General features: G+C 42.0%; 1 protein-coding gene across 1 annotated transcript in view; it reads right to left on the minus strand.

The window, feature by feature from the left end:
• The window catches only part of LOC122082397 (protein root UVB sensitive 1, chloroplastic), a 38,354-nt gene that overhangs the window by 14,502 nt on the left and 9,104 nt on the right, over positions 1-14,748 (minus strand). The window contains exon 5 of the mRNA XM_042649928.1: positions 13,260-13,375. Coding sequence (XP_042505862.1) covers positions 13,260-13,375 — 116 coding nt within the window. The remainder of the gene's footprint in view (positions 1-13,259; positions 13,376-14,748) is intronic.

Consider the following 14,748-nt stretch of genomic DNA (forward strand, 5'->3'; position numbering starts at 1 on the left):
ACAGAGCAAGGAGTGTGGACATGTTTCCCAACAAAACGACATAGGAGAGGGAGTTTTCTTCCTTCTTGGAGTCGAAACTAGAGAAAACCTAAGGAGAAAATGACCAAAGCTTGGGGAAGTTCGACAACCAGCAGTAGGATGGCCTTAGGACGTCAGCAAAGGCTGCAACTTCGACTGGCAGGAAACGTCAACTCAGGTATTTCTCTTTTCTGGATCTCTCTTCGACTTCTTCTTCTGTTCTTCCTTCTCTGAACTTTTGTTCTTTTCTTCTAGTTCTGTCTTCTCTCTCTGCTGCTCTACTTTTTTTTGTTCACTTAGTAGAACCCTAAAGAGGAGGGGGTTCGATTGAAGGGGTTATGAAGGAAGGGTTAGGAGAATGGCTCGATCCTCTGAATTTGAACAGAGATTTTTTTTTCCGGTTGTTGGCGACACCCTAGGCCGAGGGAAGTGGTTGCTTCAGCAAGTTTTTTTTTTTTTTTTTTTATAAGGATCTCAAACTTGCAACAGAAACAAAGAGGATAGAATGGGAAGGAAAGATGGTCGAATAAGGAGGGAAAGCGAGGCTCTGATATCAAGTTGATGGAGGGCGGATAGAGGTAGGGAAGAATCCTTGAGATGAACTCAGAGTTGCAAGGGAGGGTGAGAAGATTCGCACAAGAAAGAGGGGGGAAGAGAATCGCACACTACCCGCAGGCACTCAACTCAACTCATTCTTCTATTAATCACTTTGTCCTCTAACTGTTACATGCATTTAAATAGTAAAAAAACAAACATTAAAAGGAAACCTACTCTAATTTGAAAACTCAAATTAATTAGAAACTAACATTAAAAGGAAATCCTAGTAGTTATCTCCTACTTAAGCTACCAAAAATAAAAGATTGCATGAGAATAGAAATGAAATCCTAAAAGATCCTATTAGTCAAAGACCTAAATTGGATCTAGTTCAACTCTGCCAAGATAGCCAGATGCGTTTGGATCAGTCCATGGGTGCGAATATAAATCACCTTGGAACTCTCCTCCCTTCTTGCTTAAGAGGAGAGTTTTCTCCGCCAGAAATCCAAAATTAAATTGGCTCAAGCTTGGTGATTCTAACTCCCCTTACTTCCACAGATCCCTTAATGGTAAAGCCAATGCAAACTCCATTCCTTTGCTCACCTCCAGTGGTAGGTCCACCCTTGAAATCCCCAAAGAAATAAAATCCAAAGCCATCTCTTACTTTTTTAGCTTTTCCAACCTCTTTCTGCTAAAAAAATTCATCCCTGAACTTATCCTTCCTCCCCTCCAATCCATCACCTCCGATGATAAGATCCTAGCTACCATCCTCTATCACAGAGCCAATAAGGCCCTTCGGGCTTTAGCATGGGCTTTTTTCTCTTTCTTCTAGGATATCATCAGGTCAGATATCATATGTGCCATCAGAAGCTTCTTTTACAGCCCCCAATCAAATCAAAGGGATTAATCATATACTTTCCTATGGCTTATCCCTAAGATTGAGGGAGCTTGCTCTATGCCTGACTTGAAAACTATCTTTCTTTGCAATCTCATGTACAAGTTCATTGCCAAAATCCTTGCCAATAAGATCCAATCGGTGGTTGACTCCCTAGTCAATGCAAACCAGTTTGCTTTTATCGCAGGGAGAAGCATCGTTGATAACATCATCTTGTTCCATGAGATTGTCAGAGGATTTGATAGGAAATCCCACTCCCCCGCCGCCCTTCTTAAAATCAACATACATAAAGCTTTTGACTCCATCAAATGGGATTTTATCTCCAAAGTCTTGCTCTAGATGTCTTTCCCCTGTTTTTGTTCATTGGATCCACTCTTGCATCTCCTCCCTCCCCCCCTTCTTTATCCTTGTTAACGACAGCCCTATTGGCTACTTCCCCTCTTCGATGGGAATCAGGCAAGGTTGCCTCTATCCCCTTTCGTCTCCTCCCTATCCCTCGAGGTGCTTTCTAGATCCATCCAATCATCCACTGACCTTCACCTTATTCACCCCATCCCAAAATGTAAATCCCTCCTTCTCAGCCATTTAGCTTTTGCAGACGATCTCATGATCTTCTCTAAGGTGGGCTCTCAGTCTATTTCCTCCCCTATGTCTTCCCTCCAACTCTTTGCTAGCTTATAGGGGCTCCATATCAATCTACTCAAATCTCAGCTATTCCTCTCTGGAGTCCCTGACCCTTTTATAGCTCGCCTTCTTGAGCTCACTAGCTTTCCCCTTGGTTCTTTCCGATCGAATACCTTGGTTTGCCTCTCATCACCACTAGGCTCACTACCCACACTACACACCGATGCTTGAACTCATGAGGAAAAGGCTCCAACTCTGGAAAGGCACTCCTCTCCTAAGTTGGTTGTCTTGAACTTGCCGAATACATGCTCCAATCCATGAACTTATACTGGTTTGGTGTCTTCATTCTCCCTAAATCCACCATCAGAACAATTGAGTCCCTTCTTTTCTCCTTCCTCTGGGAAGGAGTAGATTCTTCAAAGTTCCTCAACCCTCTAAGCTGGACCTATGTTTGTCTCCCTAAATCCGAGGGAAGGCCTGGCCTGAGAAGAATTGCGTCCAAACATAAAAGTATTTGGGTTTCTTAGATCCACCCTTCCCCCTTAAGAACTACTCCCTTTGGACTGTCTCTCCTACCTCTGATGCCTTTTGGGTCTAGTTCAAAATCATCAATACTAAATCCAAGGCTCTTAAGGCCATCTCCTACTCTATTGGCAATGGCTCCTCCACTTTCCTTTGGCTTGACCCCTGGCACCCATTGGTTGTTCTCTCCGAGGTTGGCCCCAGGACCATTCACTCATCAGGTTTTAGTAGGACCACCTCTGTTGCCTCCATTTCGGATGGTATTTGGTGCCCTCCTCCATTCCCCATCTCCTTAACTGATATATGGTTTGCTCTTCTTCCTATCCCTCGAGTCACCGTGGAAGAAATGGTAAGATCACTTAGCTCCCCTCTTCATCTGGCCTCTTCAACTCTGCCTCTGCTTAGGATCGTGTCCAATCGAAAGGTGCCCTTGCTCCTTGGTGTAAAATCATTTGGTTTAAATGCCATATTCCTGCCACAGTTCACTGATTGGTGTGCCATCTCCAACTGCCTCCCCACTCGATCTTCCCACATCTATCGTCACATCCAGGTCCCCCCCTCACTGCTACCTTCGCTGGAATGGCACTGAAAGGTAGCAATGAAGGGCGACTTGGATGTGACGATGAATGAGGAAAGATTGAGTGGGGAGGTAGTTGGAGATGGCAGGTTTAAAGGTCCCCTAATGCAGGAGTAGATTACAAGTGACTAACTCCGCAGTTTATAACCCCAAACAATACAAATAGGAGCAAGAAATAAATAAATAATACCATCAAATAAACCCCCAAGGATACAATACCCATATAGAAGCAAAACCAGCCCAAAACCCAACCCGATAGGAGAGAGAAAGACCTTCTACAGAGCTAGAGAGAGAAAGGTGCGGCCAAGTCTGTGGGAGTCCGATTGAGCTGCACTTTTAGGTGTAGATAGTCCCTAGGGAGGGTACAAAAACCCCCAAATATGAAGGGCTTCTGATGGCTGGTTATGGAGTTATGCGCTTTCTTGATTTTCAAACCTAGGAGAGAGAATGTGAAGAATTCTGCAGGAACAGCAACTTGTCTTCTTCAGATAACCTTCAAAAGAGGATCGATTGATCTTCTTAGAGTAAAGAACCAGTCCTCCAAAGGATCTGCAAATCATATCTCAAACTTGGGCAGCAATGAGGGTCGATTGGCTTCAAGAACAACAACTCTTTGGCTGGCTGATTATGATTTTGTATGCTTTAACAGGTCTGAACTTCTAATAACAATAAATAGAAAAAGAAGAATCGATGCAGGGTTGAGAAGGGTGAAAGAGAATAAAGAAATGGGTATATCACCCCTCAGGTTTTGGGTATCACACCCCTTAAAGGTTTAGGCATCTCACCTCTTAGTAACAGTTTTTTTAGCTAAAGAGTAATCACTCAATAATTCATTCATTCAAATATAAAATTGATTACATAAGCTCCTCTATTTAAAGAGGGCAAAATAGCAATCCTAACATAACTAGGAGCTAGTTTCCAAATAGGACTAGACACTCCTAATGGGACTTAGACTCATAATAGGACTAGACTAGAACTCTAATAGGGAGTAGGACTAAAACTCCAACATGGAATAGGTAACTAACTAGTCATTCACTAATAGGGAGACCTAAACTGACTTAAACTGAAATAACAAAGGAAATAGACTCAAACTAAACTAATGAATTAAATCCCATTTTCCTACTTTCTACCCATATTTTAGGCTCATAAAAGTGGCACATTACAAAGAAAACTCATGGGATCAAAGGCCCAACACATACATAACACAACCCAAGGCTTATTTGTAATAAACTAAGCCCAAGCGACTTATCCACATCATCCCCCCTTCTCTTCTACCATTTGGAAGAGGGTCCGTAGTAGCTGCTGGACTTCTAGAAGAAGAGCTCTCCCCCTTAGTAGAGAATGGATCTGGATTGATAGGACTTTCGTTGGTTCCTCAGTTTTTGACATCGTAGGAAAGCTCGCCTTTTATGCTACCATTAATCATATATGGATGGAGCGTAACCTCTGGAGATGGACTTCCAAATCCCGATCCTAAAACGGAGTATATGATGTGTCACTTTAGTCACAATACGATGGATGACAAAATGGTGAAGATGGAGGAGAGAGAGGTACTGCAAAGTGATCATTTTAAGTATCTAGGGTCAATCATAAATAAAGAAGGAGATATAAAGGATGATGTTTCAACGAGGATTAAAATGGGATGGCTGAAGTGGAGATGTGCGTCCAGGGTGTCATGTGACCAATGTATTCCTTTAACGCTTAAAGAAAAGTTTTATACGACAATCGTTAGATCAGGCTATGATGTATGAGGCAGAATGCTGAGCAATTAAGAAATGTTATATTGATAAGATATGCGTAGAAAAGATGAGGATAATGAGATGGATGTGAGGCAAAACTAGGAAGGATAAAGTAAGAAATGACCATATTAGGCTGATTTGGGAGTTGCCCCGATTCATGATAAGCTCCGAGAAATTCGTTTGAGGTGGTATGGCCATGTTCAACAGAGGCCTAGGGATGCGCCAATAAGGAGGAGTGATCTGATTCAGATTGAAGGAAATAAAAGACCTAGGGGCGGGAATAAAATGACCATAAGAGACATATTAAGGAAAGACATTAATATCGAAGTAGGTTACACAAGGCAACTAACTCCCAATGTATTACAGCCCAAACAATTAGATATGACTTCCCAATTAGTCTCGACAGAAATCAGAAACAGAAGTAGGGAAATAAAGTAACAAGGACAGAAATAACCCCAAAGAACTACTTATAAGAACAAAGAATGACCCAGTAGCAAGAACCAGCAAAAGGACCCAAAACCCTAGAGAGAAGTAGGCCTGCGGCTAGGGTTAGTAAGGGATACCTGCGGCTGGAGATGGGAGGCTCAGATGGAGCCCAGACTTCGGTCAATTGTAGGCCCTAGGGTGCTGAACAAAACCCCCAAAGATCTTTCAATTCTGCCGGGTGGTTTGAGAGATCCAAGACTTCTTGATTTCAGACCTTTGAACAGAGAGAACAGAGGTTTCTTCAAGGACAGCAGCCGATCACTTCAACTGGCCTCCAAGTGTGGATCAAGTGATCCTCTTGGAAGGTAGAACAAAACCCTAAAAGGGCTTTCTGATCAGAACTCAGAAGTGGGAGCTAATGGATATCCATTGACTTCAAGAACCCTTACCTTCAGCTGAATCGATTCTGGTTTTATGCCTTTAATAAATCAGAATACTTCACTCACTCTTCTCTCACAGCAAACAATAATAAAGGACAGAAAACAAAGTAGGAAAGAAGAGAACAAACAAGAGAGATGTGGGTGAGAATGGCTATCTCAGCCTGGGCATCTCGCCCACAACTATCTCGGCTGTTAGAAGCAATTAAACAGCAATATCCTTTATTCATTCAAGTCTGAATTGTGTCTATAGCAGTCCCTCCTTTAAATAGAGGACTGAAGTTACGATAGTAGCAGTTGGAATAAAATTAGGAGTTGTACTCGACTTAGGAATTTAAGGCAAATTAGAAACTAATTTTAACTACTAACTTAGGGAACAGGTAAAGGCTAATTAAGCTCCCTATTGTGGGCCAATGGGCCATTAAATAAGGATCAATGGGCCCATCCACGTTAGCCGATGGGCTTTTATTAACTAAGCGTCGAACTCAGCCATAAGCTGGTTCGATGGTTCTACTTCGACTGGGCTTTCCTCCTGTGATAGCTCAGCCCATGATGTGGATCTACATCAACTCCCCCCCTCTTAAAAACATTTATCACCGAAGAATGAATGACGGACATATAGCGCCCGTAGAGATCCGTATTAAGACGCTGAAAATCATTGGCATGGATCCAAGTGCAATCTTGTTGAGGTCGTCCTTTCCACTTGACTAGAAATGAGTAGTAACCCTTACCACCACGAACAGTAGTGAACTTGTTGTCAAGGACATCTTCGATAACATCATCCATAGGGGTCACAAATTAGGGAAGTCTCAATGCACGCTCCGTATCTTCGTCATCAGAATGATGGCCTACATAGAGTTTAAGATCAGCAACATTGACGACATTGTTAATTTTCAGAGTAGGAGGTAATTCCAACATGTACGCATTGGGACCTTATGAGGGTAAATGTCTCTGACCACAGCACGGCCAAGAAGCATTCAAACTAATGTTGTACTGCCACCTCAGCTCCTCATCAGGCCTAGCTGCCACCTCGGTCCTCATCAGGCCAAGCTACCACCTCTGCATCTCATCATGCCATACTGCCACCTCGGCCCCCCATCAGGCCGAGCTACCACCTCTGCATCTCATCAGGCCGAGCTACCACCTCGGCCCCTCATCAGACCAAGCTACCACCTCGGCATCTCATCAGGCCGAGCTCGGCCTCCCATCAGGCTGAGCTACTACATCGGCATCTCATCATGCCGTACTGCCACCTTGGCCCCTCATCAGGTCGAACTACCACCTCGGCCCCTCATCAAACCGAGCTACCACCTCGGCATCTCCTCAGGCCGTACTGCCACTTCGGCCTCTCCTCTGGCCGAGCAGCCACCTCGCCCAGGCATCATCAAGCAGGGCTCTCAAAAACGTGCTCTCATCCACTCCTACATTCAAGGAACGTAATCCCTGATCACAAGGACAGGACTATCCACTACACGTCATCAGAGGCATCCACCCCTCTCACAATCCATACCTCCGAGATAAGAGAGAAATATTCCCGAAAGACGCCTCAAAATTTGGAATATTCCTTTAATCAGAGAGCCATTCTCCTTAAGGACTCCACGCCCAGTAAGACTCTCCACAGACGTTCCCCCTTTCTCCACTCCATCAGTAGCCTATAAATACCAAGGTAAGCCTCCATTGTGGGGATCGATCACTTCTTTTGACTGAAAACTCTGGAATATCTGCTATGGAAAGATCTAATTTAGGCATCGGAGAGTCCCCCGTCAAGTCAGCCCGACTCTCCCTTGTCTTCTCTTCTGTGCAGATCGACTGAAGCATCAGGAGCTACAAGCAAGATCGGCTGGTCAAGTTTTACCACATCAGGACCAATACACTTCAAGATCTTATAAAGACCCATATTCTGAGGATAGAGCTTGAATTCGAACCATCACCATATCACCAGGCTGAAACTCTACGTAACGGCGATGTTGGTTAGCATTTGCCTGATATCCTTCATTACTAACAGCTATGCGACAACGAACATCGTGTACCTCTGTGACATGCTTAAGGAACTCATCCGCTTCAACACTAACACGGGCATGAGGTGGCAATGGTACCATGTCAACCGGTCGTTGTGCTTGCAGACCAAGAACAATCTCAAATGGTGTAAGACCGGTGGTATGGTTGACGGAGCTATTGTATGCAAACTCTGTTATGTCAAGAATAGAAGGCCATGTCTTCTCATAATCACGAACTAGATAACGGAGTAAATTGCCAAGACTTTTATTCACTACTTCCATTTGACCGTCTGTTTGAGGATGAAATGCCATAGAAAACTTTAACCTAGTGTTAGTTTTCAGCCATAGGGTCTTCTAGAAATAACTCATGAATTTGACATCACTATTTGAAATAATCCACTATGGCAAAACATGTATGCGCACTCTCTTTGAAAAAGAGCTTGGCTAGGTGACTTGCATCAAGTGTCTTCTTGCATGGGATAAAATGTGCCATCTTGGAGAAACGATCCGCAACAACAAATATAGAGTCATAACTCACCCGTGAAGGTGGTAAGCCGAGGACAAAGTCCATGATTACGTCTAGCCAAGGTGCATGTGGAATGGGCAGCGGTGTGTACAAATCCGCATTCTTCTTCTCTCCTTTAGCAAGTTGACAAGTTTGGCATCGTTGGATGACATGCTAAACATCCCTTTGCAGTTGAGGCCACTAGTACAAATCCACAATCATAGAATAAGTCTTGTCCTTGCCAAAATGTCCGCCCATTCCTTCTCCATGTAGCTCTTGAACCAAGTGGTGCCTTAAAGAGGTATTTGGAATACAAAGATGTGTGCCTTTAAATAGGTATCCATCATGAATAGAGTACTTCTCATCTCGACTTCCTTCTTGTAATTTTCTGAACAAGTCCGAAAAATCAGCCTCATTGGCATACTCGTCTTTGATATGTTCCACCCTTGTACTTTGTATGATAAAGGTATTCATCATCAACACCTTCCGACTAAGCGCATCAGCCACTTGATTCTCTTTTCCAGCCTTGTACTTGAGAGCAAATACATATTCTTGCAAATAAGAGATCCACTTAGCGTGCCGATCGCTAATGGTCTTTTGGGAATGCAAGCACTTGAGTGCTTCATGATCTGAATAAAGTATCAACTCCTTACCGATCAAGTACGATCTCCAATGCTTGAGAATTTGAATAATGGCATACAGTTCCAAATCATTGTTGAATACCTTCTTTTTGCATCATTCAACTTTTCACTGTAAAAAGCAATCGAATGGCCAGGTTGCATAAGCACTCCTCCTATCCCAACATGGGATGTATCAATAGCCACTTCAAATATAAGATCAAAACTAGGTAGCCTAAGCATTGGTGCTTCCGTCATCTTTTGTTTGATCAAATTGAATGTTTAGTGGCAGCCGAGGTCCATTGGAATGGAATTTTTCCTCGTTTCGTGCACTTTTGTGATAAGTGCCATAATAGCACTGAAATTCCATATGAACCGTTTATAGAACAAGGCAAGGCCGTGGAAACTTCGAACCTCCATCAAAGTCTTAGGTATGGGCCAATCTACCACGCTCTTAACCTTCTCTGGATCAGTTTCTATACCTTGAGAGGACACAATAAAGCCAAGGAATACAACCTTGGGCAGCATAAAGGAACACTTTTTCAAACTGATATAGAGCTTCTCTTCCCGTTGCTATAAATTAATATGTTATCAAAGTATACCACAAGGAACCTCCTAATAAAGGGGCGTAACACGAGTCATCACTCGCATAAAGGTACTAGGTGCATTAGTAAGGCCAAAGGGCATGACTTTCCATTCGTATAGCCCTTCCTTTGTCTTGAAGGCTGTCTTCCATTCATCCCCAGGGCTGTTCCAAATTTGATGATACCCACTACGTAGATCGATCTTTGAAAAGATAGTGGATCCTGTTAACATGTCCAACATATCATCCAAACGGGAAATAGGAAATCTATACTTTACCGTGATTTTGTTGATGGCACGGCTATCAATACACATACGCCATGATCCGTCCTTAGGTGTCAATAGAGTTGGTGCAGCACACAGACTCATGCTTTCTACTAGAAATCCCTTTCGTAACAGGTCATCCACTTGTCTCTTAAGCACGGCATGTTCGGTGGAGCTGAGATGATAAGTGGGTAGATTTGAGAGTATTGATCCAGGCACTAGATCAATAGCATGTTATATGACCCTTATAGATGGTAGCTCATCTAGTGACTCATTGGGCACCAAATCTAAAAAATTAGCTAGTAAATCTTTGATGGGTTGAGAATGTGTTACCTCTTTTACCGGTTCAGCTTCCTTTGTAACTAGGGCTAAGATCAGTCTGGTTTCTTCACTTGTAGCCAAAAACTCTCTATGGGGCAGCACACAACTTCTGATCCATCATGTGCTTCTTGTTAGTGCTTGCTTTATATGGCGGCTTCTTTGATTCAGTAGTTTCTTTGTAAGAGGTTTTTTCAATGTTCTTCAAAACATGTTGTCTTCGTACCTGGGCAGCCCTCAATTTAGCCTTCACTTGAGGTATTTTGAGTGGGTTTAATGTAAGTGGCTTGCCTTTATGATCAAAGAAACATTGGTTCTTAGTACCACCAACTAAGACACTATTGTCATATAGCCACGGTATTCCAAACAACACATCAGTTAGCACCATTGGGATGACATCACACCACATTCTCTTCATATTCCAAAACCTTCAATGGCACAGAACATTGTTGATTTACAGCCATGGTGTTATTGTCTAGAAGTGATACCTTGCAGGGTCGTGGATGGGGTTCGGTCTTGAGCTTTCCCTCAATCACAAAAGCTTGAGACACTACATTCACACAACTTCCACTGTCCACAATCACTTGAGCTTTGTGAGGTCTACTAGACATCAAAGTACAGAAGATTGTGCCTCCTCCAATCTTCTCCCTTTACTTCAACCACTAGAATCCATGCAACCACATTAATGGTAGCACATGGATCATCATCTTCCTGTGCATATTCAGCTTCATAATCATCTTTCATTCCTTCAATAGAGATATTCACAGCCCAATCATCATCTTGGGGTTCATACTTGCATGTCCGGATTGGACTCAATTGCGTTGATGATTGAATTGATCTTCCACATAGTGTCTAATTCCACCACAACCGAAAAACTTTAGAGCCACGGTCTCTCCTCCGACCATAGGACTCTTACCCTTATCCCGTGTGACTTGTGGAGATCGGGTAGGGAATCCACTAGGTTTAGTTGATGCAAATGGTCTCTTACTTTCAATGGGCTGATTATACCTTCTAGGTGCTGATTTGATTAGATCTGCCTCGAAGGATTTTTCAATACATGCATTCAATGATGAAAGTTCCACCACATCAATCTTGTCACGGATATCATGTCCCAATTTGAATCGGGATATAAGCAGTTCTTCATCCTCGCGATAAGCACCTATACGTGAGAGTAAGTCATTAAATTCATCAACATATTCCTCTACAATCATGGTACCTTGTTGAAGAATGTTGAGAATGTCATAGAAATGGTGTCGGTATGTCGGGGGCAAGTTATCTCTCACTGAGTATTAGTTTGAGTTCTTCTCAATTGTGAGGCTCTCTATGTCTCCGGATAAGTCTACTCTCTTCAGCTTTCCACCAATCTTTAGCACCACCTGTAAGCTTAGTTATAGCAAGTTGGACCTTCCTTTCTTCAAACATATGGTACCATCAGAAATAGTCATCAAATGAATTCATCCAGTCATGGAAGTAGAGAGGGTCATGCTTTCCATTATAGTCCTTCAAGTCCAATTTTACCTTATATGTGTCATCAAGGTGAAATTGGGTTCCCATGTTCATCAAACTCTTCACCTCCACCATACGTACGGGCCGGTACGTTTCTTTGAGCAGGGAAAGGAAACCTTCTTTGTTCATTAGGATTGTTATTGACCGTAGGTTGCGCATTAGATTGGGCAGCAGTAGTCTCCTTCAGTGCTTCAAACTTTTGGTCCATGGTGTCCATCCTAGTGTTCAATTGTTGGAGAGATTTCATAACATCCTCCAGTAAGTATTGTTTGGAGCTCTCTCAGCCATAGCTCTAATACCACTTAATGTCGAAGTAGGTTACACGAGGCAACTGACTCCCAATGTATTACAGCCCAAACAATTCAGATATGACTTCCCAATTAGTCTCAAGAGAAATCAGAAACAGAAGTAGGGAAAATAAAGGAATAAGGACCAAAAATAACCACAAAGAACTACAACAAAGTATGATCCCGTAGCAAGAACCAGAAATAGGATCCAAAACCCTAGGGAGAAGTAGGCCTGTAGCCAGGGTTAGTAAGGGATACATGCAGCTGGAGATGGGAGGCTTAGATGGAGCCCAGACTTGGATCGATTGTAGAACCTAACAAAGCCCCCAAAGATCTTTGAATTCTTCCGGGTGGTTTGAGAGATCCAAGACTTTTTGATTTCAGACCTTTGAATAGAGAGAACAGCGGTTTCTTCAAGAACAGCAGCTGATCACTGCAACTGGCCTCCAAGTGTGGATCAAGTGGTCCTCTTCGAAGGTAGAACAAAATCCTAAAAGGGCTTGCTTGTCAGAACTCAGAAGTGGGAGCTAATGGAGATCGATTGACTTCAAGAACCCTTACTTTCAGCTGAATCAATTCTGGTTTTATGCTTGAATAAATCAGAATATTTCACTCACTCTTCTCTCACAGCAAACAATAATAAAGGACAGAAAACAAAGTAGGAAAGAAGAGAAAAAACAAGAGAGATGTGGGCGGGCATGGCTATCTCAGCCTGGGCATCTCACCCACAGCTATCTTGTCTATTAGAAGCAATTAAACTGCAATATTCTTTATTCATACAAGTCTGAATTGTGTCTACAGCAGCCCCTCCTTTAAATAGAGGACTGAAGTTACAATAGTAGCAGTTGGAATCAAATTAGGAGTCCACTTAGGAATTTAACATAAATTAGAAACTAATTTTAACTACTAACTTAGGGAACAAGTAATAGCTAATTAAGCTCCCTGTTATGGGCCAATGGGCCTTTTTTAAATAAGGATCGATGGGCCCATCCACGTTAGCCGATGGGCTTTTATTAACTAAGCGTCGAACTCAGCCATAAGCTGGTTCGATGGTTCTACTTCGACTGGGCTTTCCTCCTGTGATAGCTCAGCCCATGATGTGGATCTACATCAGAGATACATAGCTTAGGTCTTGTCCCAAGTATGACCTCAAATAGATCTGATTGGAGGGCTACAGACCCCATTTAGGTGAGTTTTTACCGATTTTTATGTCTATTTTTTCCTTTTCTGCCTTTGATCGGATCCATATAGCCGACCCCATTTAATTAGGATAAGGCTGATTTGTTGTTGTTGCTTGTTGTTGATTTATCTGTTTAAGGAATTAAAAATAAAAACCGACATTATATTTCTCAACAATGAGTCCATCCCATATATTTTAAATGTGAATCATCTCAGCCACTCACTCACTCACCTTACAGATGGGTTTAACATTAAGAAGTGGCAGACCAGGAAACAGTGGTTCCTCGTCATTGACCTCTTTAATAGGAGGAACTTGGCCACTGAGTAGATATTCACTGAAGACCAAACCTGCCAGAAAAAATACCAAGGAAACCATTGATTCCGCATAAGATATTTGATTAGTAATTCAAAGCTTGAGATACTACATAAATTTGTTGAACACTTTCAAATCAGGTCAAAGGTCACAGTCGGCAAGAGAAAAATAAATATGCACAAACATTCTATATGTTCTTAACCAACTGCTTTATCATTTCATGCACTATTTAAAAACCTATGTAATAACAGACAAGTCTAAAGACTGGTCAATGAACGCATCAAACAATGGCTCCTTCACAACGAGCATCCTGCTGTTATTTTAGGAGCAATATAAAGTTCTCCTATTTTAAAATTTTATTTTTGAATGAATTCTAATATTTATATAACTCATTCAATTTATTGTATAAGATAAAATTCTCCCTCCTATTTTAGAATTTTATTTTTGAATGAATTCTAATATTTATATAACTCATTCAATTTATTGTATAAGATGAAATTCATCACGGGAGAATTTCTCCTCCAATACCTGTTAAGAGAAGGTTATGGGTGAATGTTTCCTTCACTGGATAACCAACAGCATACTAGTAAAACACCTAGCTTTGTGGTTGAAAGCCCAGAGTAGGTGGTGCCTGTAGGCTGAAGTGTAGTGTTTGGAACTCATGCTGCCAACTCATCAATGTGCTTTAAGGAAATAAAGGTTGGAATATGTCAGGAATTGTAAAGGCTTACCATGGCCCCAATGTTGGTTCATAGTTGTCACGGCATCTAGGCTACCCAAGGCGTTGGAGGGGGCCTGGATGCAAAGCAACACCAACAAGGCGACTAAGGCACCTAGACGCCTAGGCATCACCTTGACAACTATGGGTTGGTTAAGGTGACGTAAAGTTGATCAACCACATTAGAACTTTAGAAGGTTTCACCTTGAGTGAAGGTTTTAAAACAAGCATGCTTTTTTTCTATGTTGCTATTAATCTTTAGTCCTTTCCAAGAATCAAACAGAATGAAACATGGGTCAATGGTAGTACCTTATGCATAATTTAAAGCATTTCTAAAGCAAGATACTGCTTATATTCGTAACCATCACAACTGAACATAAAAGTGGGCTTCAAAAATAAAATGATTTTCTAAGTGTTTGAAAGGCTTTTGTAGGTTCAATATATCAAAGAAGAATTTTTCTAATATTTATAGAACTAATAAGGGAACCCTCAAATAGAACATAAAATATATTGAAACATCAAGAAATGTACCAAGAAACATGACAGCTAAGCTCTGAGCTCAACCTGATCCCTCCAACAATGTGAATCCTCTTCCATTTCCAATAATCCACTCTTTGGAGGCCGCATCATAGCTGCTGTTAACTCACAAGAACTCATGTGAGTCATGTCTTTTTAATCCAATTCAACACA

This window comes from Macadamia integrifolia, chromosome 6, assembly GCF_013358625.1.
Source record: "Macadamia integrifolia cultivar HAES 741 chromosome 6, SCU_Mint_v3, whole genome shotgun sequence".
Classification (NCBI taxonomy): domain Eukaryota; kingdom Viridiplantae; phylum Streptophyta; class Magnoliopsida; order Proteales; family Proteaceae; genus Macadamia; species Macadamia integrifolia.